This window comes from Hemicordylus capensis, chromosome 1 (genome assembly GCF_027244095.1).
Source record: "Hemicordylus capensis ecotype Gifberg chromosome 1, rHemCap1.1.pri, whole genome shotgun sequence".
Classification (NCBI taxonomy): Eukaryota; Metazoa; Chordata; class Lepidosauria; order Squamata; family Cordylidae; genus Hemicordylus; species Hemicordylus capensis.
Window position 1 is genome coordinate 251338173 of NC_069657.1, and position 27877 is coordinate 251366049.

A 27877-nucleotide genomic window follows, 5' to 3' on the forward strand; every position below is an offset into this window, starting at 1 on the left:
CACAAGTGAGTTTGTGCTTCTTGTTTTCATGTGTCTGTGTGCAGTTCCAAACATGGCCCTCCCATCCGATGTTATACAGAAGTATAAAAAGGGAACAGAGCTCATTCAACTTTCGCTCATTTATTGAGCATTGGAAACTACTTGACATATTCAACAATATAATTGCTAGTTTTTTATACTATTGTGAAAGCCATCAATTAATGTAAGATGTAACAGGATTATGCAGAGCTATAAAAGACACATCTAATGTAACACTATTTGTTAATGGGACATATTCGCTTTATGTATCCGTTTCAGCGCTGAGAACATGAATTGAAGCCTGGCATTTAGTGTTCAAATGACATTGTAAGCAAATTTACCATCTTTTAAAAACTTGACAGGTATGCAAAAGTTACAACTAAAGAAGTTACAGAAGATACAAATACAACTTACTAGAGTTGTAACCCCACTGGATGAAAAGTTCACATTGACATTTGCTAGACCCTTAAGGCCTACGTAAAATATGTGATAGTAGATGAGTGATTCAGGCTAAGGATATCCAGTGAATTGACACAGGATAGCTACAGAAATGTTAAATGCCAACTCTTTTGAATAATACTTTTAAGTATTACATTTAGTTGTCAAAAAATCAAGCTACAAGTTCATACATTTTCAGACAAGTGATTTTCTACTATAGGAAAGAAAATGGATTGCATCATTTCCTTCGGGCACTGATTGTAGATTTTATTATCGTGAGTTGCAATTACTGCTAGTAGCTTTGCACACTCCTTTTGCTCGCTGAGAGAGAGCTTGTGATAAGGGCCCACCCCAGTGTAAGTGCCCCAGGCCCCCCAAAGCCTTAATCCAACTCTGGTACTGTATATTGGAACTCAGGATCTCTCTCTCTCTCTTTTTTCAATAAAGAAGAGGGGAACTATTCGACTATCAGTAATGCACAGAGTTCTAGAGATGCTACACACCATGTTGGGGCTACTCTGGATGTGTAAAGCAGCCCCGATGCTGTAGAGAACACACTGTTGCACAAGCAGCACTACTGCCATTTCTCCATCCACAACAATAGGAGACAATGTGGCAGTGCTGCTGCTTGCCCAACTGCACTTTCTCAAGATGGTCAGGGCTGCCTTAAGAGTCTGCAGCAGTCTCGACACAGTGTGCAACATGTCCAGAACTCTTTGCATCACAGTGGCCACTATTTTTCTAGCAATTGGCCTGTAATATTTGTTTGTTTGTTTGTTTGTTTTTAGAAACATTTAATAAATAGAAACATCTTTGCCCACTCTGAAGAATCCAGGCGGTGCACACAAACATGCAAACAAGGCAACATTAAAAATTGCATTCTAAATTAAAAACTAAAGTAAGTAACAAAAAACAAATAGGTAAACTACAGGGCAAAAGCCTGGCGAAAAAGAAAAGTCTTCAGTAAAGATCTGAAGATCAGTACATAAGGGGCGAAACAAATCTGGAGGGGAAGAGCGTTCCAAAGAAATGAGGCAGCAACCGAAAAGGCCCTTTCACGGGTCAGAGAGCCCCGAAACTCTCGGAAATCAGGAACTGAGCTTATCTAACCAGATGGGATGTAACTGGATGGGAGAGGCGGGTCTGTAGGTAGACAGGCGCCAAGCCTTGCAAGGCTTTGGTCAGAACCAAGACCTTAAATTGAACTCGGAAGCGAACAGGCAACCAGTGTAATGACTGCAGGAGAGGTGTTACCCTGTCATATTTTCTGGTACCCATGATATGCTGTTGGGGGCACTTATTTTAGTACCCAGCAAGTAATATCATTAACTATTATATCAAATTATGGTTGTATGGATGCTATGAACATCTAAAGTGACTGTGATTATGGTGAATGAAACAACTCCCCTCACATCATTTTTTTAAAAAATCAAGTCGCTCTGTTGCCTGGGAAGACCATTACAGTATCTGTGATACAACTGATGTTCATCAATGTATTGTCTTATATCTATGATGAATCATAGATAAAGAATTTTCAGTAATCATTTAATCAAACATCCTGAACTATCCAGAGTCTCTTGGATTAAACCATTCTCCACAAATGCTCAAATATACGTTCTAAAGCTGCCTTCAAGGAAAAAAAAAACTAGTTCAGTTGCCCAGCAGTTCTTACAGTTAGGATAAGAATATTTCTTTAAGGTTGTATCTGTTCTACAGCAACCGGAAATTATTTATTACTTTGCTCATGCGTCTGGAAACAAGCTGCTACTATGTCCCAAAAATTTTATGGGGGAAAAACAGGTTGCTTACCTGTAACTGATGATCCTTGAGTGATCCTATGTATTCACACAACTGGGATACGCACCTGCACAGGAGACCATTCGGGAAGATTCTACAAGCTCTGCGCAGTGCTCCCAGCTCCGCCCATGGTGCACATAAGTCTGTCAACACAGGCGGTCAGAGAGCTGCTCTCCTCGGTTCCTGGACAACCGTTGGACATCAGCGACCATCGCAAGTGGAACTGGAGAGGTAAGTGAGAGAACAGGTAAGTAAAACATAAACTTTGCCCAGAGCACGACCTCCAAGGAAGAGGGGAGGAAGGATGGGATGTGTGAATACCTAGGGTCACTCAAGGATCATCACTTACAGGTAAGCAACCTGTTTATCCTTGACATTAACCCAGTGTATTCACACAACTGGGTGATTAGCAAGCTCCTCCAGTACGCGGGTTTCTTGGACTTACCCCATGTGAAGTTAGGATAGAACGTGCTTCAAGACACCCCTCCCAAAGCGCACATCTTTGCAGAACCGAAGTTCTAATGCAGAGTGTTTGATGGATGGGTGGTCCAAAGACCAGGTGGCAGCTCTTCAAATCTCAGACATGGAGACACCCAACAGGTTGGCAGCTGACGAGGCTACTGCTCTAGTAGAGTGGGCCTTTATGCTTTGAGGTGGGTCCGTACCCTGGGCCTTGAAGAATTCCACTATGGCCTGAACAATGCAGCACTTTGGTGAGTGATTCACATGCCTTTTTTATCCTTTCTGTTGGACACAAAGAGTCTGCAAGCACCCTGCAAACATCCAGCATGTGGAGGGATTGCTCCAAGTCAGACTGTGGGTCACAGAAGAAGGATGGCAGGATCACATTTTGGTTGATGTGAAAACTTGAATTTATCTTGGGACTAAAAGAAAGATCCAAACGCATGACGACCTTGTCTTTGTGAAATTGGACGTAGGGAGAGTCAGATCTAAGGGCGCTTGGCACACTGCTCACTAACTCGCTTGGCAGAGGTGATTGTGATGAGAAAGGCTGTCTTTAGCGATAGGAATCGAAGAGGGACAGTAGCCATAAGCTCAAAGGGACTGTTCATTATGCCCGCCAGGATCAAAGAAAGGGACCACTGTGGGCTAGGAGCCCGCGTATGTGGGTATAGATTTTCCAAACCCTTGAGGAATTTCTTTGAAAGGGGATGGGAGAAAATGGTCGCATTATCAACGCCTGTATGGCAATTGCAGATGGCCACAAGGTAGATTCTAATAGAAGCAGTAGAAAGACTGGCCAACTTGAGATTAGAGAGATATCTTAGTACCTGCAGGATGGTGGCCTTCATGAGTGAAAAGGAGTGGGCTGCAGCATACGCAGAGAAGCGCTTACATTTTGTTGCATAAGTTTTCCTTGTAGAGGGCTTCTTTTCATTGAAAAGAATTTTCTCTAAGAGTAGATCACAGGGCTCAGCAGCTTGATTCTTCATGCAGTGAACTTCAGCATCTTGACATCAGGATGTAGTACTTATCCACAATACATGGACAGTTGGTCCGGCGCACTTTGAAAGGGCCGGGACCTGCCCTTTAAGAGTCTCAGTATCGTAGGGTACCACGTTTGTCATGACCAGTCCGGAGCAATCAGTATGCTGTCTGTTTGTTGGTGAATCTGTTAAGAAAACAGGGTATAGGGTCTCGTCCCACAGAACCAGGCAGGCATTCCCCATAGAATTGGTTCCTATGGCTGCCCATAAACAAAACTGCTTGCACCGTGTACTCTCTGCTGTTGTGAACAAGTCCACTTGTGGATGTCCCCATGTTCAAAAATTGGGGAGCAGGTAGAACATGTGTATACTCCAGTCGTAAGCATCAGAGTGGTGAATTACGCGACTGATGGAGTCGGCGTCCACATTGTCGACACCCTTGATGTGGATGGTAACTGGGTGAAAGTTGTGTGCTATGCACCAATCCCAGAGTCATAGCAACAGATTGCACAAGGGGTGGAGACCGTGCCCCCTTGATTGTTCATGTACGCAATGGCTGTCATGTTGTCCATGATGAGTTGGACTATTTTGCCCTGCAGGAGTGGTTTGAAGGCCTTCAGTCCAAGGAAAGATGCTAGCAACTCCAGGACACTGATGTGGAGTTGTTTCTGAGTAAGGGTCCATAAACCATTTACTCTGTGGGTTGTACAATGAACCCCCCATCCATTGTTGGACATGTCCAAAGTCACAATCACCTGTGGGAAATGGAGCTGGAAGGGGATTCCCAAGATCAGATTGTCCCTTAGGGACCACCACAGGAGAGAGTTCTGGATGGCCTGGGGCAAGTGCATGACTTGCATGAGGGAGCCATGCAGGAGATCAAAATGTCTCAAGAACCAGAGCTGTAGAGGCCCCATGCATAGCTTTGCAAGTGCGATGGCACAGGTACAAGAGGCCATGAGGCCCAGCAGGATCTGTACTTGGTGTGCTCTTGAAGGGGATGGCATGGCAAGATGTACAAGGTACAACAACTTAAATATATGGTCTTAGGGCAGAAAAACTTTCTGTTGGTTGGCATCCAATTGGGCCCCAATGAACAGGATGGTTTTTGAAGGCGTCATCTTTGTTTTTTTGTAATTGACTTGAATCCCCAAATCTCCTGAGGTGTTTAGAAGGGATTGCAAGTCCTGTTCCAACTTCTCTTTGGACAGGACTGTCAAAAGCCAGTTGTCTAAGTAAGGGTATATCTCAAGACCAAGGCAACAGAGATAGATTATCACAACTGCCATCACCTTGGTAAATATCCACGGGGCAGTGGAGAGCCCAAAGGGGAGGACTTCATATTGACAGACTTGAAGGCCTACTGTGAATCAAAGGTACTTCCTGTACTCCGGCCAGATTTGTACATGAAAGTAGGCAACTTTGAGGTCGATGGCGACGAACCACCTGTCCCCCAGAAGGAGTTGGATAATGGATGCGATGGAAATCATCTGGAATTTGGTGGTCTGAATGAATTTGTTTAAGGTCCGGAGAGAACCCACCCCGCTGAAGTGATTGGGGGACAGGTTCTATCGTGTCCTTTTCCAAAAGGGTTGACACTTCCGTCCGGAGGGTGGGGTTTGATGCAGTGGATTTTATAACCGTGAACCAGGGATGGGTATGAAATTGAATAGCATAGCCCCATTGGACTATGGAAAGCACCCACTTGTCCATAGTTATCGTCTTCCAAATGTCCAGGTGTCAGGATATCACAGATACTTTTGCAAGAGTGTCCGAGCTATCAAAGGCCTTGTTTGGACTTCTCATCCTGTTTGGGGCATTCGTTGTTCAACCTACCCTTGGGTTGGTAGGGTTTAGCTGAAGGCCTGGAAGATTTCTTAAAATCCACGCCTTAAAGAGGTCTTGTACTGGGGACAGTACTTCCCATATGAAGTAGCTGGAATGTAGGAGGGTTTGGGTCTAGCCTGGTAGCCTGGTTGGGCCATTAGGACTGCAAATGACATTGTGGTTAATTTAGATTTTTTTTAAGTTTCTCTAACATGTCGTCAGTCTCGGTACTGAAGAGACCCTCACCCTCAAATGGATGTCCCTAGTATCATACTACAAAGTAGAGGAGCGTAGCCACACATGACGATGCAGGGCTACCACGGCAGCCATATTCTTTGACTCGTAGTCCATCAGGTGGCAGGCTGTACTGATCTGCTGCCTGCTAATATCAGCAGGCTTTCCCTGTAATTATTTTACTTTAGTTGGCATGTCCTCTAGTCATGTCTCAGCGAGTTGCTCCCACAGGGAGTGCTCGTAACATGACATACATGCGATGTAATTGGAAATGCGTACGGCCAGGTACTTGTGAAATAAAGTCTCCTCCCCATGGTGTTCAGTTTGCGGCCTTCTTTGTAAACTGGGGCTGCATGCTGTCTGCCAGAACAGGAACAGGAGGCATAATTCACCACTAGCGAATTGGGCTGGGTGTGTTTGAAAAGATATTCACAGCCCTTCTCCTGTACCTTGTACATATTTTCAAGGAATATTTTTCAGCATATGGTAGTTTTTGGGAATCCGAGGATTTTTTAAGGGGATGTTTTCAAGGGTCAGAATCAGAGTCAGGAGCCGGATCCTCAGGGACCGGTGAAACTGTTCCAGAGGAGGGTGCACCCAGCAGGTGCCACCTGGGGGCACAGAAGCAGGGAATCAAGGCTTGACTGGTGAAGCTGGCCGTGCTGGAGGAAATAATGGTGCCACTGGAGGTAGCGAGCACGATGCTGTGGTCGGTGCCGGTGGCGAGACTGAGTCAGTCTGGGTCAAAACTGTAGCATGAATCATAAGGGTCGAGTTCAAACCCCAAATGATGGTATGCATCACGGTCCATGGACTCCGGGGATCATGGTGATGTGAGAAAATACCTCATCTGTGTAATCCAGAGTGATGATACTGGAACGGGGGTGGGTGGGTGGGTAAACCTCCTGGGCCCAGGCTTTTAATTAGATACTGTTTTAATAGTTTGATTTTTAATAGTTCATTGTTTTAAATTTTAAACTGTTGTAATGTTTTAACCTTTTTACTTGTTGTTTTTATTGTTTTGTTGTAAACTGCCCAGAGACTTGTGTTTTGACCAGTATACAAATATGTTAAATAAACAAACAAACAAACATTAGCCTTCGAAGGAAGTGCCAAAATGTTGCATGGAGGGACCTCCGCTGTCACCTTCAGCGAGCAATTAGTCATCAAGGAGTCGAGCATCAATATGCCTTCCTTCTGTATTGGGACGATCTTGAGCTTCAGGATTGTAAACTTTGGTGCTGGCAGTGGCACATTTCCCAATACCAACTCATTTGATATCAATATTTTCATGGGCTGTGTCAACATCGAGACTTTGGAGGCTTCAGTTTTGAATGCCTCTCCGACGTGGATGGCTTCAATGTCATGGAAACCTCTGACATTGGGGGTCTGGATGTTGAGTCTAACTTTGTTTTTTGGGGAGCAGATGAGGTAGTCAAGGAGGCAGATTGATGCTTTGTGTCTGATTTAGCCTTTCACGACTTGGCCCCTTTCGAAGGTGGGGAAGAAGGCTTTGGAGCAGTTGTCTTATCCTTCAGCATCGACTTCAGGGTCGAAGGTTGGGAGCTTGGTGTTGCTCGACTCGGTGCTGACATCAACTTCACATCGGAGCCCTTGGAAGATTTCATAGATGGTGTTGTGGCTCTCGAAGTCAGGGCTGAGAAGACTTCGCAATCAGGATAGCCGAAGGGGTCGACACTGATACTGGAGGTTTAAGTACCAATATTGTAGAGAGTGTCTTTTAACCTCAAAAGTTGGGATTTTACAAGTTTGTTTGGAAAAGTCTAAGCAAATATTGCAATTTTCAGTGTTATGTGCCTTACTGAGGCAGAGGAGACATAAGGAGTGATGATCCGAAGAAGGGAATGCAGTGTTACATTTTCCATACATCTTGAACCTATTTTTCTTTCTGTCTGTCATAAAAAACAGACCCACAACACGAGAAAGATATTAAACAGACTAAGAAATGACAGAAAATGTTCTCTCACAAATCTGGAAGGCTGAGGCGGCAAACCACTTCCGAGGCGTCTGCACTGGTCGGCGGTCAGAAAGGAAATGAGGAGAGTGGCGCTCCAACCACCTATGTCGATGGATGCATGCGCACCATGGGCGGAGTTGGGAGCGCCACATGAAGCTTGTAGAATCTTCCCAAATTGTCTCCTGCACAGGCATGTATCTCAGTTGTGTGAATACATTGAGATCCCATCAAGGATCCATTGTTTCTTTACGTCCAACTCTAGTCATATTCATTCAGACAAGAGAATATTTGACTTCAACTAGTAAGTAATGCTTAAGTTTCTCAAAGCATAACATGCATTATGGCTCAAAACAGTATACAAATTTTAGAATGAACCATTAAAAGCTTGTCTCTACCAATAAGAAATCAAGCTCTCAGACTGATTCTGACCTTAATTCAAAGTGCTCCAAACAGCTTCTTACTTATGGCCTATCACAGCAAGTACTAACAATGTTGGGCTATGACCAGGCCAAGCTGGTGGTTACCCAAAAAATCTTAGATACAGAACGGCAAACAAACCAAAGTTTCCTCCCAAGGGGATTAGTGCTGGGGAATCAAATTCTGAATACACACCCTGCCAATATCTTCACCAGGTTACAGTGACCAAGTATTGCAGGGAGTTTACCCAAGCATGGCTTAATGTTCTGCACACTGCAGTGCTTGAGAGCAGATTTAACAAAGTTCTGTTTGAAGAGCACTTTTGTGTCTGTGACTCAGGAGCATAGAATCAACAGTGCATGTTCTATTATACTGTAATTTCTATAGGGACATTAATAACATGCATATTACTCCATATTTATCAATCTTTCCAGGCTGCTCTGATAATTTCTACATATGCTATCTTTTCTCAGGTCATGATGATAAGATTTCTTATGTAGTTGCCAAGTTTTGCCTAATTGCTAGCAGAATTAAGTATCACTATCAATAGATAGTGATACTTTAGCTGTTATATAATGAACTGGTTTCCTCTTAATATGTTTAAAGTTTTTAGGAACTTATAGGAATTTTATGTGTGGTTTTTTAATATATTTGCTTTTCTGTTTTTGTTGGACAGTGACCGAAATAAAAATTACTACTCCTAAGTAGCAACAGCATGATCCTGAATGTAATAAGATCAGATTTCAGGGAGAGTCCCATACAACATTCCAAATTGAATATGATATACTGCATTAAGGTCTGCAGGTCTCATTTTTCCTTCCACACATTTTGCATATTGCCAGATCATACCCATCTCAAGTTCTCCACTGCAGGACTCCCCCTCTCCCTCTAATCCCGCATCTTCAAATGCTTCTCTGTCTCCAGTACTACTGTTTGAATGCTTCATCCACATCTGAAGTTCAAAATGTCCAAGACAGAGCCCCTTCTCTTTCCTCCCAAGCTCTCCTTTCTGCATATATTCACCTTATCAATTGGCAATGCCACCATTTGCCCTATAGATCAGGCTTGTAGCCTGGTATGCTTTGCTGCCCCATACCCCACTTCAGTCCCTTGCAAAATCAGGTTGCTTCTCTCTTTGCAGTGTTAGAAAAATGCAACCCTTCCTCCAGGGGCAGAGCCACCACTGGGCGAATGGCTTCAAAGAACCCGGGCCGCCACCAATCAGAGGCCACAAGCGTGGCCCCAGACTCACCCCGTGTCTGATGTCAGATGTGGGGACGTTATTTCAGTCCCAAACGGGGCCATGCGGCCCCATTTGGAGCCAAGGTTGGCCCACACTGCGTTGGGCAGCACAGCCAGAGTGACTCTCCCTACCTTAAAGGCAGGGAGAGCCGCTCTTGGTCTTGCTGCCAACGCAGTGGGGCCAATCGATCTCCCTCCCAAACGGGGCCACGCAGCCCCGTTTAGGAGAGAGATCGGCCCTGCACGGCATTGGCTGCATAGCAGGGAGAATCACTCTGGCCCACACTGCCCAATGCAATGTGGGCCAATCTGCTTTCCAAACAGGGTCGTGAGGCCCCGTTTGGAAGGGAGACCACGCCCCTGCATCTGACATCAGACACGGGGGTGTGGCTAGCCGGGCCCCACGTCTGACATCAGGCACAGGGGGCGAGGCCAGGAGGCCATGACAGCAGCCGCACACGGGCCACCACCAGCCTCACTCCGCTCCTGCCTTCCTCTCTATCTCATTGGCAAAAACTGAGATGCATACAGCAGGCCTCTATCGCCTTGATTACTGCAACTTTCTCTTTGTTGGTCTTCCATTGTCTCACCTTGGTTCCCTAATCTCTGTCCAGCAGCTGCTGCAACAATCATGCAGTTCTATCATCTTGTCAATCACATCATGCCTCTCCTTCAGTCTCCACACTGGTTTCCTGCCTGCTGCCAAATCCTTCTAATCCTCACCTTCAAAACCCTCCATGGCCTTGCCCCCTCCAAACTCTCCACTTCCTTAACATTCCACATCTGTACCTGTGACCTTTGCTTATCCAGCTTCACCATCCTCAGCCATTTAAAAGTGTCCTGCTTCCTTAAACATCTCCTCCCTTTTTCTCTTGCTGCTTGGAACTGTCTCCCTCAAAGTTTTAGTGATGCCAACTCCCTTATTTTCTTTATAGCCCTCCTCAAAACCCATCTTGTCTTTGTAGACTTTGCCTCAACCCTCTAGTTCTCTTACTACATTGTAACAAAGTCTCTGTGGCTGACATAATGAGGAAAATTACTCAAAGTAGTCCCATTGAAATTAAAAGGATATGTTAGTTAAAAGACTTAACATCCTTTTAATTTCAATGGGATGACTTTGAGAAATTTTCCTAATTGAATCAGTTGGTAAGCCTATACAATAAATACTTGCCTATGCTTCCCCAGTCTTGAGATGTTAAATATACCACTCTGTGGATATCAGATTCCACAGACAAATTCTCTTCATTGATCTATATACTGGCAACTGATTGATACAGTATGATACTAACATCTCAGGGCACTAGCTATATGTTCTCTTAAGCCAGAGACTCATCTTATATGAAAAAAAGAGATTTTGCTGGCTATGTAACTATGGCCTGAATTCAAAGGTTTTGCTTAGTGAGTGGAAGGAGCTTCCATCATCTTGGCAGGAGAGTTATGCTCTCAGAACAGCTCCTTCCACTCACAAATGGGTTCATAGTCCTCCATTTACAGAACAAAAACTCTGACTCCAATTTACTGTTCATTTTAATAGCTTTCACTCCCTTTAAAATGATTAAGCTGTTCACACAATTAAAAAAAATTGTATAGGACAATTATTTGGGAGCTGTGCGTGCTCCCAATTTTTGGTTGTGTGGGATCAAACAACTTTGTAGGAGGAGGGAGAAGTCAATGTGTGGGAGGCAGGAGCTGGGTAGAATAGAACTGTCTTACCCAGATTCCATATCCAGCATTTTACCAAGATAGGAGGAAAAGCTGTCCTACCCAGCTCCTCTCTCCCACACATTCACTTCTCCTTCCTCCGACCCAGTTGTTTTCTCCCACACAACCGGGAGCATGCACAGCTCCCATACCTGTGTTCACCAGCTTTATGAACAGCCACAAAATGTTTCGTTAACAATGACTGATGGCTATCTGTTACAAGGCATAAGATAACTGTGGCTGACATCCTGAGGTCCTTCACACAACCAGCCCTACCCAGGTAAAGCTAGGTAGGGCTGGTCAAGCGAAGTGCTGGGATCGTTCCCCATCCTGGTGCTCCACCCCTGGGTACCCCGGGTTGGAAACGTGAGCTAAAAGTGAGGTGGAAGGATGCACACATGCTTCATACCTCACTGTCTGATCATGTGGGTGCTCGGGCTGCCGGCAGCCATCCTTGATATAGAGGTAGGGGGAAGGAGCAGCCAGGCAGCTGAGAGATATCCCAATGCACTGCTCTCCTCACATGATGCATTGTAAGATATCTGGCAGCCCAACTCTCTTTCCCTCACCTCCTAAACGCCGCTCTGCTTGGGTGGCTGCACAAGCAGCGGAGCCCTCTACAGTCCGAGATTGTGAGGAGGAAAGGCAGGTAGGCTTCCTCCCAGTCTGTCTTGCCCCCCAATCCTCCCTATCTCCAGCCCCTAAGGCTGTGTGGATGATCTTCCTATCTAACAAAGTACTTGCCTAACAAGCAAAGTTGTACTTCATTCGTCAGATGCTTCATTAGTCAGGATATCCACCTGTTAAACTAATTCCATGAAATCAGTGGGGCTTGAGATGTTTTTTTCTAATAGCAGTCCCCCATGTTATTTTATTTTATTTATTTATTGTTATACTTACATACCGCCTTTCATTAAAAACAATCCCAAGGCGGTTTACAAAAGTTAAGTTACACGGCAAACTGCCCCAGTTAACAATATAGCATGGGAAACAGCTATTCAAAGGCAAGGAGTCAAAAATTCCCTAGGGCTAGCACAAGCCTTTCGGTTAGCTTCAGAAGCATTTAAGATGTCGGCCTCTAAAAAGCAGCTCCGCAAAGAAAAAATAAAGCTGTAATCCTATGCACAGTTGTGTGTATGCACATGTGTGGAGTTAAAATCACTGGGAGTTCCAAACATGGAATTCTGGGAGATGGTTAGTGGGTTTGTATGAATGGGAAAGAGCAGCAATGTGGTTAAATAAATGTATTTTATCAATCAATCAATCAATCAATCAATCATATTTGTACAATGCCCATCTCTGGGTGATTTACAACAAAAAACAAATTAAAACAGAAATGAAAATCTTAAAACAATTTAAAATCACAAGACTAGTTAAAAAGTTTGGGTGAAATAATGTGTCTTTAGAGACTTCTTAGAAGTTTTCAGAGATGGAGAAGCTCTTATTACACCAGGGAGCGCATTCAAGTCTCAGGGCAGCAACCTGTGCAGCCACCAGACTAGTTGGTGGCAACCCTCTGAAGGATCTCAGTGGGGCTCATAATGAGGCATTGGTGCTCACAATGATGAAGACATTCTCTTAAACGTATGCATGAAAGTGAGACCAAGCGGAGAAAAGAGGAAAATAATATGAGATAAAATGAGATGGGCGGCCAATTCATGTAGCCCTCAGATATTTTCTCCTCATGTGATCGATATGCAGGTACATGATCACAAGGAGAAATATTACTTGGAAAGAACTGTATCCATTTCTATAGTCCTGGCTGCACTTCTGCCAGCCATGACAACTGAAAGAGCCACAGCGACCTCTATGCATTCCTAGGTTTCACAATTTTGTTTTACCATGGAGTTGTTTATCCACAGTGATGATCACAAGTCAAATGTCTTTGTGGAAGCAATAATTTGCCTACTCCAAATAACAGTAATTGATTTCAAGACATGAGGTACAATGCATGAAGCTAATTTCAGTTTACATAACTTGTTACCTTTGTCTCCATATTAAGGCCTTTCATTTACTAAGACATGATATAGTTGCTTGGTTATCTTCTCTTCTCTTATTGCATGTAGAGTAAGATTTGACTTGTAAAGGATGCCGCTGGATCGTCTGGAGATAAGTTAGGTGCTTTCCTGCCTCCCCCCCCCCAACCACCCTACCTGGCCAGAAAAAGGTTGTGTGAATAAACTTGTGGAATAAGATGGAAGCTATGATTTCTATATTCTTGGACTCACTGCTTCCATGTCTTTTTAGACATCAGACAGATAAATTCATAAGTGTAGAAGTGTAAACCAGAAAACCAGAGAGATTAAGGTGGTGATTTAAATTCATTTTTATAAAAAGGACCAGAGAAAAAGAAATATCTGTACCCAGCAGGTTTACAGTGTAAATGACTTCCCATAGGAGAGGTGGTACAACCAGTCCTCAAGTTCCATGTCTCACTCCCACCAAAATGAGCAACATCGTGTACAGTTTGTTCTAGCACTCTGCAGCACTTGATTCTGCACTTGATTTTCACCATTTCAAAACCATGATGAAAAAATAAAGCTCAAAATTCCTTTCAAATTCTTTCCCCTTTTGTACCATTTTCTCTTGTATCATACCATTCCTTATATATTATAATTTTATTATCTTGTCTCTGCTTTAATAATTTCAGAATGCAATCAGTTCAAATTGTTTCCCACTGCTTCAGACAATGGCATGCCCCAAACTTCTACAACACACAGACACAAAATGTCAAGGTTTTTTATTGACAAGTGGCACATTTCAAATGGTCTAAGCCTCCTTGATTCTGGGGGAAGTCATCCTGGATGTTCTGTTGAGAAGGTTTGTTTCGTTTTTCTGTTTGGCAGATGCTCTAGAGGCCGACAAAGCTAGGGATGAGGGGAGCCTTTAATCTTTCTTTCCTCTCCTCCCTCTTCTCCTGTGTCCATGCTTGCGACCTAGAAAGACCAGAAAACACACATGGTTACTTCTCATGCCTGAGTCCTATTAGGAACAAGCCATCATATAGGACATGTAAGATTATTATTTACGGATAATAAAACCTTTACCTTTTCCCTTTCTGCCACGGTGGCGCCTTCCCTTCTTTTTCCCACCCTTTCCTCCATGTCGCCTCCTACGACGGCGGCGACTGAGGCTCCGGCTCCGGCTGCGTCTGAATCTGGCCATAGGAGATGGTGCTTTTCTCTTCAAGCTCTGTGCAGCTGGAGCACCACCTGTTCTTGAGATGATGGGCTTGTCAGAGCTTAAGGCCTGGAGCTGGCAGTGCTGCCCCTTTTAAAGGCTGGTGTGAAACCTGACAATGGCTCATGATGCGTTCCTGGATTGTGATGAAATGCAGTGGTCTCTCTCTATGACAAGCCAGTCCTCCTGTCCACTGTAATGGACCATATATGGCAAATTAATCTAGCAGCACAGTTGTATCTCACTGTAATAAATCATAACATTCAATATGTTCTTATATAGATATTACCTTAAAATTAAAACTAAACAAATATTTAATATTTAAGAAATTAACATTTAAATTTCACTTTGTGAGATTTCATACAATGTTTTCTATTACTTTTCTCCCCCACCCCCCGTTCTTATTTTATTTTATTCATTTTGTCTCCTATGGGTGGGGAAAAACTGGTAGTAAAGAAACCATTTTGCTTTTTATGGCAACCTAATCTTAACATGCATTGATAAGAGGAATCTGTATAGAAGATATTTACTTCATGCTGGATATTTTTCAATATGAAGTAATTTATACATATACTACATAGATGTAGCATATGTACAGTATAAATAGCAATATTCAATATTAGTGATTAAACAAGACATTAATTATGAAACAAATGCCTAACATAAAAGTACATATTCTTGTACTGTACCATCACTTCTAATTTGTATTTCCACCACTCTCTATTTTTTGCAGTTAAAAATGGTGGATTACATCCTGTGTAGGGAGCTGCCATCCAATAGGGATGTGTGCTCACTTCATGGGGCCAGCCAAGAGCCCATCCATCAGATTCCAAAGGCAGGGTATGCTCTGTGCCTCCCAAGCTGTGTATCATTGTGGAGGATTTACTTGTATTGAGAATGAAGCAGGGAGCATCCATCCCCATCGGGTCAGATTATTGATAAATTCAAAGATTCTGAAGAGGAATATTCTGAAGAGAGTTCTGAAGAGGAATGTGTTAACTATTTGTTCAAGAATGTGCTTCCTTATGTTAGTTATCAAGGGGCCATTTTACCCTCTTGTCTTTTAGAATAAGTGGGGGGATTTTATGTGCTAATCTTCTAGACTTTTGGCTAAGTAGAGTTTTACGATTAGCCCTAGTATTTGGAAATATCCATTAGAGTTGTAACAACAGTTAGGCATTTAAAATTGTCATAATTTTATTTGTATTTTGTTAACCAGCTGAACTTTTTAAAAAAATGTATGATGCATTATTATAAAAAATGAAAATGTATGATGCATTATTATAAGAGCCCCTGGTGGTGCAGTGGTAAAACTGCTGCCCTGTAACCAGAAGGTTGCAAGTTCGATCCTGACCAGGGGCTCAAGGTTGACTCAGCCTTCCATCCTTCCGAGGTCGGTAAAATGAGTACCCAGAATGTTGGGGGCAATATGCTAAATCATTGTAAACCGCTTAGAGAGCTCTGGCTATAGAGCGGTATATAAATGTAAGTGCTATTGCTATTGCTATTATTATGTTTTGTGCTTATGTTATACATTTATGACCTATGGTAACAACAATAACTTAAACTTAACACTGAACAGTATGTACGCTGATATCTGTGTATTCAATTAAATAATTATGGGTATAGCTACTGTGCCTCCTTCTGTAAAAGGTTTGTTTTCATCATTATAGTCTCAACAAACTCACTGTAGATGTTTACATTTTGGCAAACAAATCAACACTGTTTCGGAAATAATTCCCACCTACTTCTCTTGTTTGTGGGAGTAAATCCACTCAGAACTAAGAAAACCTAGTGGCTGACATCCAGACTAATGAAGCACTGGTGTTACAAGAGAAGCACTGGTGTAATATTAATACTTCTGAAGAGTTCCAGACTCTTGCATGGGAGGTGGTGTTGGCTGCAAATTTTGTCAACCTCCTCTGCCCCTGGAAGCACTCTGTGCCTACTAAAAATGTCCCTGCACAGCCCTCAGGGACATATTTTTCAGTGGCACAGGGTTACTCCTGGGGGAAGGGGAGGCTGTCAAAATATGCCTCTCTCCCCCACAGGATCAGTTATGTAGTTGAGCAGGAGCTTTGTGGGGTGAGGGTAAAATGGCAAAGGGTCAAACTTGATTTACCTCCATTGGACCAATCCAAATGCCCTACCTGTGACTGGTTTTTAATGATCTGGGAGATCAACCATAGAATTCCAATAAAATGTCTAGCTGGGCTTTCATTTAATCAAATTAATCCTTAGACCTTACATAAGAACCCAATTTAATTGAGCAACCTCAAGGTAACATTTTCTCACTCCATTAATACACTGAAATCAGCTGCAGCAGTCTGTGATGCTTCAGAAAATATGCGTTACATTTGTATTCCACTCTTCCTCCAAAGGAGTCAGAGTTCGCAGTCTCTGAACAACCTTGTGAGGTTTGTTAGGCTGAGAGATGGGTACTCATTTATTTTTACATTTCTATTCCGCTCTTCCTCCAAGGAGCTCAGAGCAATGTATATGGATATTTTTATCCTTGCAACACCCATAAGGTGTTGTGAGGATATTTGCACTAATGCTAAATTTTGGTGAGCTTTAAAGTTGAGTGTGGATATGAACTTGGAATTACCACAACAATTCAACATTCTAGCCACTACGCCACACTGACTTTAAATGGCTTTATACAGCCTCAGCCTTTACCATGGGAGAGGTTAAAAGTAATAACTTGGGGCAGGGGGAGAGCCCAAGATCTTTAGTGGAAAATTCCTTTTGTGGGCAAACTAAAGCTGTATGGAGATAATACAGAAATTCATTTTAATTTGGAATATGAGTGCAGCACACATTTCCTATTGATAGTAATGGTCAGACACATTATGTCTGGCACTGTGCACCCAGCATAGAAGAGAGAGCACTGAAATCCATAGAGCTGGATTGTGTTAAGAGAGGATACATCATGCCTTGGGCTTGAAAAAGCAGGTTGTGTGTCCGATTAACTTGTACAAATGGATTCTTGCATACAGGCTTCCTCTGCTGTTCTTAAAGGGTAACATGATCCTATAAAGAATTACACTCAAAGTGAGATACTCTCAAATAATGTCATATCTTTGTGACCATGCAGAATTCAGCACCATTTACTGCTTTGGAAAACTCACCTCCAGTGTCACCTAGAATGTTTCGTCCCTGAGAACCTAATTGATAAGAATGAACATTGAGTCGCATCTACATAATTTAATAGTAATTTTTAAGATGCCTGTGCTGCTTTTTGCCACAAGATGCTTACATAAGATATGTTTTTAAAAACCCTCTTGAACATTATTCTGTGGTGTGTGTAACTTTGCTTTGCTCACCTACATCTTTTCTCATCATAATAGCATGAAGCCTCATGGAATGATATTCGGACCCACACGTGCTATGTCAACGTTTATTGACAAGGTTCAAATGGTTTCAGCCTCCACAATTCTTTGGTAATTCTTTCTGAGTCTGAGTCTTCAAAAAGAAGGGGTGATTGTGTTTCACTTTTTTGTTTTGCAGAAACTTTAGTGAAATGAGTGACTTAAAACCAAGGCCACTGGACACCATGACGGTGAAAGAGCTTAGTAGTGATCTCTCCTTCTTCTCCCCCTCCTGTGACCACGTAATCTATGACCTGGAACAGACAAACACCAATTAGTTATTGTCTAATAATCAAACTCACCTCCAGTATATAGTTATAAGATTCAATGTCCTAGATCAGGGATTCTCAATGTTGGGTCCCCAGATGTTATTTGACTTCAACTCCCATAACCCCCCACCAAAAGCCACTGGGGCTGGGGATTATGGGAGCTGAAGTCCAATAACATCTGGGGACCCAATGTTGAGAATCCCTGGCCTAGATCATATAAGGATTGTTACCTCTTCTCCCTCTGCCTTGGTGTCTTCTCTGCCTCCTTCCAGATCTACCTCCTTGACTGGCCCTTCGGTGATGCCTGCGATGGAGATGGATTAGTCTCTGGCTTCTGCTGCGTTGGAATCTGGCCATTTCCCCCGCTACATTCGAATCTGGCCAGGTGCCTGTCCTTGTGTCCTTATGTGCTCTTAATAGAGGGAGCACCACCTGTCCTTGATTACCCTTTCCGAGCTTATGATATGATCTGGCATCTTTGACCATTTAATAAGCAAATTGCAATGTTAATACAGACTAATTATGTCACATTCATTTGTGATGACATGCAGGTCATGGGCCTCCCTATCTGTAACTATGTGTTGTGTCTGGCCGTGTAAGAGAAAATTAGAAGCAGTAAGCACTGTTCTCACTCAATGTTCTAAAAATGTGTACCCTACTTTTCATTTTACACATCATCAAAGCACCTGAGAGAAGTACTAAACAAGTGCACACACATTTTTTAAAAAGAAAAGTACAGGCCAAATGGCAAGGAGGAGGAAACCTTCAGTAAAGGATATGGTGTCCTGTGGGAACAGTGAAGGGGATCTGGATGAAAGATGTTTGGACTGGCAGAATGTGGGGCGGGGGAGCTCGTCTGACATGTGAGAGAATTTTGGAGGGCAAGCATGGGGAAAGGGGCTTAGGTGGCATTGAGTTGAGAGCTGTCGGGGCATCTAGGAACTGGAAACAGTGGAGCTGCAGAAAAGCTTTTGTCAGGCCAGATGTGGAAGGTTAGCACACAAGTGTTTTGCAAGGTTTATTTTAAGAAAGATAAACACTGATCCTACTTCTGTCACCTTCCCCATTAAACCCAATGATTATTTGATTTAAAATATCTGAGCATCTACTGGGTGAAGTGACCCTCCAACCTACTTGAGTTTGATGCCCCATTCTAAGGAATGAGACTCATTGAGGGGATTCCACTTTCATATCCTTGATGTCTGAGTTTATGATAAACGAGTGTATAAAAGCTAGCTTCTCAGGAGCCCTTAGTATTATCCAGAACTTCTGTTGTGCAAGTATCTAAAAAATGTGTTCAGATCTCTAGACTGCCATCTTATAGAAAAGACTGAGAAATAATACATATGCTTAACCTTTTGCTGTCTTGTTTTGCCTCAAAAATTATTCATTAGTGAAATGTGAATTTGTGTTCATAAGGCTTTCCTTGCTTATAATGACAAAGCACAGCCTTTTAAAATGGTGCTTCTCTTATAGTTAGCAAGAGGATAGAAACAGTCCTAAGTCAACCCAGCATAGTTTCCTCTCAGTGGCTGTTGCAGGCATCTTCCATGTGTTTCATTTTAAATTGCAAATGCACTTGAGACAAGAATCTCTTTTGTGATATAAACTACTTTGAGATTTTTTTGTATGGCTGAAAGGTAGAAAGACAATAAAAATATTTGTAATAAGAAAATGAATTTGATTCCTATGTTTTTCTCTTTAAGGAAAGGTCCCCTTTTTAAGGACACAGTTAAAACAACAAGAAAACATCTGAGATCAAGAGAATGAAATATTTAGGGAGACACCAAAGAGAACATGAGTTTTCATGAGCTTATTGACAGCCAGACATGTCGAGCTCCTATAATAGGAGTGCTCCTGCATTTTGCAGCCTTTCCTCTTGTCATTGATGACTTATTAGATGACTTCCCTTTTCGTGGAAGATGCCTGGTGCCAAAGATGGAATTCCTAAGGACTATGCAAGAGGTAGTTAATGGGAATATCTCCTTCCTTTCCAGTAGTAGTATGTGCTACAATCACATACATACCCTGTACAAGGGTGGAGGGGGCGTATAGTATTGATTACTACAGTATGATTCTTTCACACACTCAACATAAACCATTCATCCTCGTTAATCTGATGTTGGCTTCTGTTCAGACTGCTTGCCAATAGTAAGACAACCACCCAATAGAATGTAACACATATGAACCTTAAATTTTACCTCTCCTCTTCTTTATTGGCACATCAACACCTGACTTGCATCTTCCATTTTTTCTACCAGTACAAACTCTACAAATCCTCCCAGAGGTACTAGTTTGGTGCCTTGACATCCTTCTCCATGTTTCAGGAATCCAGGAGCATAGACATTATCACTTTGCTTGGCACAGTCAAGCTGTCTACTCTGGTGTTATGGGAATTTATAATCAATTGTAACTGAACTCCCACTTTTATCAAATATGGAGCAGTGTAACATAGGGATGTACAAACCGGCTCAATGTTTGACAGGTTCAATGTCAAGCCAGTTCGGTCCGATGGTCTGGAGTTGAACCGAATCACCCGCTGTTCGGTCCGACCTCGGACTGGACAGACCCTCGGACTGACCCCGGACCAAACACCCCCGACTGTTCGGGGGTTCGTGAACATTTTTATTTTATTTATTTGTTTGTTTGTTTAAAAAATGTCTACCTTTATTCCCTTCGGGGGAGTTCCTTGATACAGTGTGTGTGTGTGGGGGGTGTCAATGGATGTTTCCCCTCCACCCACTGGCCTCTGGCCTCACTGGCAGCGGCCCGTTGGGCCAGTTTTTCAGCCCATTCAGGACTTCGAACTTTAGCGCAGTGGCCATTTTGGATGCCGCCATGCCTGCACAACTGGCCCAGGCCTTACAGAGGCCAATTGTGCAGGTGCAGCAGCATCCAAAATGGCTGCTGTGCCGAAGGCCCAAACGGGCCAAAAAAACAGCTGAACAGGCCCCTGGTGGTGAGGCCGGAGGCCAGTGGGGGGAGGGGGAACCTCCGTGGACTCCCACCCATGCCTCAAGGAACTCCCTCAAAGGGAGTAAAGGTAGAAAAAAATAGGAGAAAAACCCAAAAACATTTGCAACCCCCCCCCCAATTGAATGGAATGGGGGTGGGGTTCGAGGGGGTGCCAGACCGAACTGGCCCAGTCAGGTTTGAGTCCGGTCCGGACTCGAACCATATCGGGCCAGCCGGTTCCGTTCACATCCCTAGTGTAACACACTGTCACAGTGGCCTTTTGTCTGTTGAAACACAACCATAAATAGGAACATGGCCCTATTTTACCAGCTATTGGTGGAAAAACAGACATGCTTGCCGCAGCTCATATTTGCTCTGAATGCTGTATGTTGCGTGATTTATTACATAGCACAATTATCAAATATGAAATTTCAAAATGCCCCTGCTAACTGAGCAAAGATTCGAAGTACGAAGATGCTCGTATTTAGAAGGGGGAGATTCGAAGTACGAAGATGCTCATATTTAGAAGGGGGAGATCAACTGGACCATACATCTCCAGCACAGAATCCCTCCAGTATTTCTTTGTAGATGTTGAGCCTTTTTCAGACAGGGAACCATCTTATTTATATATTTATATTTTTCTGTATAAACGGCTTTGAGACCTTTTGTTGAAAAATGGTATACAAATATTCTTAGTAATTGTAATAGTTTAAAATGGGAAGAGAACAGTAACAATGGCCAGCTATTAACAGACCTTAAGCATATACGCCAGGCATTTTGCCACAGCTTGGGATGCCAGTCCAACTTTTACAGCACAGAACTATGCTGGTTTGTTGGGCTCCTTGTCTCACTTGCAGTCATATTTCCAAAACCAAGATCAAACTGGAATCTCCTTGGCATTCCATTGTCAGAAACAGAGCCAGTGCCAAAGCTTTAGGGCACGGCCCCATGAAGGGTGTCCGCAGAATCAAAACCTTACCAGTTGGTGGTAGAAAGAGAGGAGAGGAGGTCTTGTGGTAGTAAGCATGGCTTGTCCCCTTAGCTAAGCAGGGTCCACCTTGGTTGCATATGAATGGGAGACCACATGTGAGCACTGTAAGATATTTCCCTCAGGGGATGGAACCGCTCTGGGAAGAGTAAACGGTTTCAAGTTCCCTCCCTGGCTTCTCCAAGAAAGGGCTGAGAGAGATTCCTGCCTGCAACCTTAGAGAAGCTGCTGCCAGTCTATGAAGACAATACTGAGCTAGATAGACCAATGGTCCGATTCAGTATATGGCAGCTTCCTATGTTCCTATGAAAGATAGCAGCAGCTTCTCCCCCTCCCACTCTTGAAGCGTAAGAGCAAGAGGAGCTGCCACCACCACTGCTGCATCCTTCAGCAGCAGCTTTCTTCTGAGCTCCTCATGACATGCAGGGTCCCAGTGCCCTCCTGAACTTACTAGGCAACAGCAGCTTTTCACTTCTACCCTTTTAGGGTGGGAAGAGGAGTTGCTGCTCAAGTTGCCAAATGATGTGGCAATAGCAGCTCCTCAGCAATATGGAGCTGCTGCATCCATCAACACCAACACTTCCCTTTCAACAACACCAGCTCTTTGCTTTCTATCAGCCAAGCAGTGTCCACCACCCATTGGCTGGTGGAAGATGGCAAAGGCAGCAGTGGTGTGAAAACTGACCAACTTCCACTTCCACTTCCACTGCAGAGAAGCTGGATGGATGGTGAGGCGTAGGCCCTCATTTAGGCACAGGCAGGCATGAGCCCTTGGATACATGCCTGATCTGGTCCACCCATAATGAATAGTCAGAAGCTCCCTCCAATCCCAGGAGGAGAGTTGTACGCATGCAAGGGCTCCTTCTGTCAGTGGATGTGGTCCTCACATAAGTGCAACTCTCCTGTGAGCAGAAGAAGCTTCTGATGATGAAGTGCCACTGCAGCTATAGTTTTGGATACAGCCAATTAAGATTATGATTTTTCCAATGTGAATGATAATTAAAGGGAACCAAGATTTCTAAAACTTTAAAAAAAATTATAATAGGTTTAATCTACTTAAAAGTCTCTAATATTTTTGGGAAGCCAAAAACCAAACACAACTTTTCTACCTAAAAAAGTAGGCAGTTTCTAGTTATGGGGTGTGCAGAACATTCCAAGCTTGAAATATTCTGACTCAAAACGGGGCATTTTGAGTATTTCAAGCTTGAAACAGAATGCCCTTCGAATGAAGGGCCTATTTCAAGCTTGGACCAGAATGCCCCCATTCCAAGCACCATTTTGGCAGATGTTTTTCTCTTGCTACTGGTTTTAGCACTGGTTTCTGAATGGCTTGCAATCTCCTTGCTTCTGGGTTGGCTTTTTATCATACAAATCAACTTTTTGAGCTCATTCCGCCGGAACAACCGGCTCGACAGGTTTTTCTAAGGAATGTTCCGGGCATTTGCGTTCTGTTCTGAGCTCGGAACAGAAATCCCATACATAATCATATATTACAGTCCGCAACCAGCCAGCAATCACAACAACCAACAATTACAGGCAGTTCAACTTAAAGTACTCTAATGCTAAATAGTAATAAATAACAACAAATAATACTAGGACTATCAACCCACCACCACCACAACACGTATACCTTACACAACATAAAGGTTAACTATTTGCTTCCTAATATTGCAGGCAGAATTAATATTAATAAATATTAATATTAATATTAATATTAATATTAATATTGCACAGAATTTAGCCACACAATCAAATAGATGATCTCAGCGTCAGAATCAGAAAGAAGGAGATTTACATAAAAGTCATCTGGCCTGCCTGGATAGTGTAACAAAATTAAACCAATAAGAAGAGAATGAATATCTTTATAAAATACACAGTAAAGTAATACAGTACACACTCCACTGGCTCAATCTTGTGTGAATGGCAGTGGCAGAGCTATCGGGAATATGACATATGATGAAATCTTCCCTCCAAAACAGGTAACACATTTAAACGGGTCAAAGTAAAGGCATGGCAGAACTTAGGGAGAGTAATTTTATATAACTATATAGTGGGGGATAAGATTTGTCTAGTATTTCCTACAATCCCGTTCAGTGCACATCCCTATTTCTAGTAGTATTTAAAGTAAAAGGTAACATTTCTTTATCATTTTTATAACCTGTTACTACAAACTTCTTGCTGATCTAATTTTTTTAAATATAAATGATATGGCCTTTTAAACTGATTTAGTCCCACTGAAGTAAAGTACCCTAGCTTAAACAGCTTATAGTTGTAATACATTTTGCTGATGTACAGAAATGCCAAAAGGCCTTATTTCAAACTGTATTCACTATATCAGGAAACAATAACAATGCCTATATTCCAGATTTTCTTTTTTCAAGAAATACGAACAAGAAAAACCCTTTTCTGCCTTTGTATTCCTTTCTGATCCTCAAACAGAATTATGGTGGTGGTGGTGGGGAGATTTTATTTTCAGATATGCCCACCTTCACTTAAAGAAAGAAAAGACCCATTAATGTTTATATTGTAATAATTCAAGATTGCAATGCTGTTTGTGTAGGTTTATTGTCTGTTCTTGTACCAGATAGGTAGGACAAAGATATTTTGAAAAACCATATGCACTTGTTCAATCATATAAACAATCACATTTAAATAGTCAAATCCCCAAAATAAAGAGGTATTTGCACAAATGTAAATGTTGCATCAGCAATCAGTTTCCTATTTTCAATGTTTGTACTTTTAATACTATCAAAGACTTTTCTGGTGGGTCAGGTCAGACTCTTCCTGTCTTAACATGAAAATATTGCTTTTCTTTTTAGGTAGTATCTATTTGGCTGTTCTTATCATACTTTAGTACTTGGTTATGGTTATCTTTGACTAAATATACATACATGATTTCGTGGGATTTGCATGTAATTTCGGAAGTCAGACACTGGTGATACTAAAGCCAAGTCCTGCAACAGATATTATTCCAAAAATGCATACAGGTTGCGATACTTCAAATCAATGAAAACAAAAGTAGTTCTAGCATGGTAGTGTCAGTCTAGTTAAGATGAGGAGTTGTTTCAAATTCTTCCATTATAAGTCCTAAACATTCTACTGACCATGAAATTCAAACCATCTCTCCAAGCTGTTTGAACATTTGCAGACATCAGTAGGTGACAAGTGACACCATACCTCCAAATATGGTGCAGATCTGTTGTACAATGGCCAAGATGCAACAGTTTAAAAATTGACACTCTAGAAAACAACTGTTGGCTTTGTTTTTTGCTATCAGATAAGACATCTATATATTTAATTCTCCTGGGTGTGCCTTGGAATGTGCGTCCCGGCACCCAGTTGATGGGCTGGGTGGCGGAAGCACCTGATAGGCTGAGGTGCACCCAGGAGGCCAGAGGCGGTGGCGGGCCTGGTCACGGAGGCAAGCGGCGGGCCGCAGAGGTGGAACTCAGCCCGGTAGCCACCCCGGCTGCAGAGGCAGCACTCAGCCCGGCGGCAGGCCCAGCCGCGGAGGCGGCACTCAGCCTGGCAGCCTGGGCCCGGCCGCAGAGGCGGCCAGAGACTAGGGCAGAGGAGGGAGAGAAGAGGTAACTGCCAGCCCCAAAGAGCACACAGATGCTCTGTGTGGGGTCAGCTAGTGCCTTTTTAAAATCGCTATTTAAATGTTTTAAAACTTCAGATATGCTCAAGCATAATATTGTGTTGTTTCAAAAAAGATCCATCTAGTATTTCTTGAGTTGTTAGCCTCTGAAGTTGAAATAACAGGAGAGAAACAACAAAGGGCACAGATCAGTGATTTGGCCCATTGAAGGTTCTGAAGCCAGAGTTAGCAGGGGGAAATCCTGGCAAGTTCTAGAGAGTGACTTCCTGGTTCAGAACATAGCTGCTTGATAAGGAGAGTCTAGGAGAGCTCTGGACCTCCTATAATTAACCAAAAATTTCCTTCCCTCTCCTGTTATTGGCATTGGTTTTGTCCCTCTACTGAGGTGATAGTAAGGTGGCAGGGGAGTCATACTAGGGCAGGCAAGGTGCCTCATGAGAGAATGAGAGCTGGCAGCAAGGTGGCAAATGGACTTAAGAAGGAATGTGAAGCAGTGGTGAAATGGAAAATGGATTTACAAGGGCACAAGAGACAGTGGTAGAGTGGCAAATGGACTTGCAAGGGCAAGTGAAGAAGTGGCAAGGTTAATGGTGGGAGGGCTTTCAGCGACACACAAGGCAGTAGTAGATTGTCCCTGAAGAAGGAGCTTCTACATCAGAGATTTGCTGCTCCCTATGAGCAAGTAAAATTCTTTCTTTGAACATCAGCATTCTGCATCAGAGGTACACTCCCTATGAATATGAAAGCTCCACTTAGGCAGCATGGGTATGAGCCACTGTTAAACTTCTTTTTCCCACAGTGTCTAATATATATATATATATATATATATATATATTTAAGACTAGGAATTTGGTAATCTCAAAATCTTCTGTTTACAATAAAATGCTTTCAGTTTTCATTCATCCTCTAAAAAGCAAAGAAATTGCAAGTAAAGGTGCCAATTTTAACTTCTGCACCGTATAAGCTTTAAGGACTTTGTACAGATTTGTATATTATGCTGACTTTACAAATGAGGCTCCAAACACCCACATTTTGCCTTGGTCTTCCAGCTTGAAATTGGGCTGGGGGGAATGTATCCAAGCAGAAATTCAACAAGTGCAGAAATCCACCAAGCAGAAATTCCCCAATCATTTACTAGAGATATCCCTGATGAATTTCTGCCTGATACATGTCTACAAGCTATTCAATCCAGAATTTTCACTCGAGATACAAATGACAAGGCTCAAACTATCCTACTTTGCACACATTATGCTAAAACCCAGCTCCCTTGAGAAGTCCATAATGCTGGGAAAAGTTGAAGGAAAGAGAAGAAGAGGACAACCAGTAGCAAGGTGGATGGACTAGATTACGGCAGCAATGAATGAACCACTGAGAGACCTTAAAGGCCAAGCTGAAGACAGATCATCCTGGAGAGAATTTATCTATGTGGTCGCTAAGAGTCGACATCGACTTGACGGTACTTAATCAATCACAATCACTATTTGAGTTTTCTGTACCTCAAACTGAAACATTTCCCTTCATATTTAAACCTTTTTGAACGGCTGAGACAAAAGCTGCAATTCAAAACACACCAGGACCTTCCTCTAAGCAAACAACTCTGTCTCTCATTTCACTCAAGGGACAAGGTTCTAACCTAGTCCCTAAGATCAGTAATGGACTCATTTAATCAAAAAAAGTCTAGCAAACAAACTAGTTTAAAACCAGAATAGGCAGAGGTGCTCTCGTTTAGTCAAACTGCCAATCCGGGCAGGACGAGTGCTACCATTAGGCCAACTAGGCAGCCGCCTAGGGCACAGATCTCAGAGTGGCGGAAAGTGTAGAGTGTCAATGCGTTAAGAATAATGAGTAGGAAAATGAGAAAAAAAACCAATTCATTGTTTTCAACACTAACAATACTGTTAAACCTAATTCAATTTGTATCACAGTGATCCCATATATTTTTATTTCATTTTTCTAGTAAGCTATGGCTGATAGAAAATGACCTTCTGGAGCTCAGTACCACAAACAAAAGGCAGAAAAAGCTAAGGAGGGGTTCTTCTTGAAATACCTTCGTACACAGAAAGCAAATCAAGAACAAGAATATGACTGTACTCTTGTTGAAACTAGCACTGGGAGAGCTGAATGTGGTGCTCCTACTACAAATGACAGAAACTCTTAAGACAGAAGTTTCACAAATTGGAGATATTTCTGGAAAACACAGAGGGGAAAAAAGATGTCAAGAAAATGTGAAGATGGTATTGTGCCTGACTTAAATTACAGTGATCCTGCCAACTGGCCTTACTGTTGCAGTGATAATTTGTGATAGCTTATAATACAACATGAACCACAGCAGGTTGTATCACATGATTTCCCCAAAGACTAAAAAAACAGAAGATTTTCTCCTATACACTATAAAAGGAGACTAACAAATGGT

At 42.7% G+C, this 27877-nt stretch overlaps 1 protein-coding gene across 28 annotated transcripts in view; it reads right to left on the reverse strand.

The window, feature by feature from the left end:
- The window catches only part of WDPCP (WD repeat containing planar cell polarity effector), a 350788-nt gene that overhangs the window by 253786 nt on the left and 69125 nt on the right, over positions 1–27877 (reverse strand). For 9 of the 28 annotated variants that reach the window (XR_008313270.1, XR_008313273.1, XR_008313271.1 and 6 more), the window contains exons 1-2: positions 18151–18302; positions 17607–17905 (exon numbers count right to left, since the gene is read on the reverse strand). The exons of 6 other annotated variants lie outside the window; for them this stretch is intronic. Coding sequence is in view for 9 of the 22 variants with exons in the window: in XM_053284358.1 (XP_053140333.1) it covers positions 17607–17643 (37 nt within the window). In the remaining 13 variants the exon portion in view is untranslated. Of the gene's footprint in view, positions 1–13825; positions 14037–14147; positions 14474–17606; positions 17906–18150; positions 18304–27877 lie in introns of those variants that run through there. 13 more of the 28 variants (XR_008313269.1, XR_008313267.1, XR_008313266.1 and 10 more) reach the window with 5 other exon arrangements.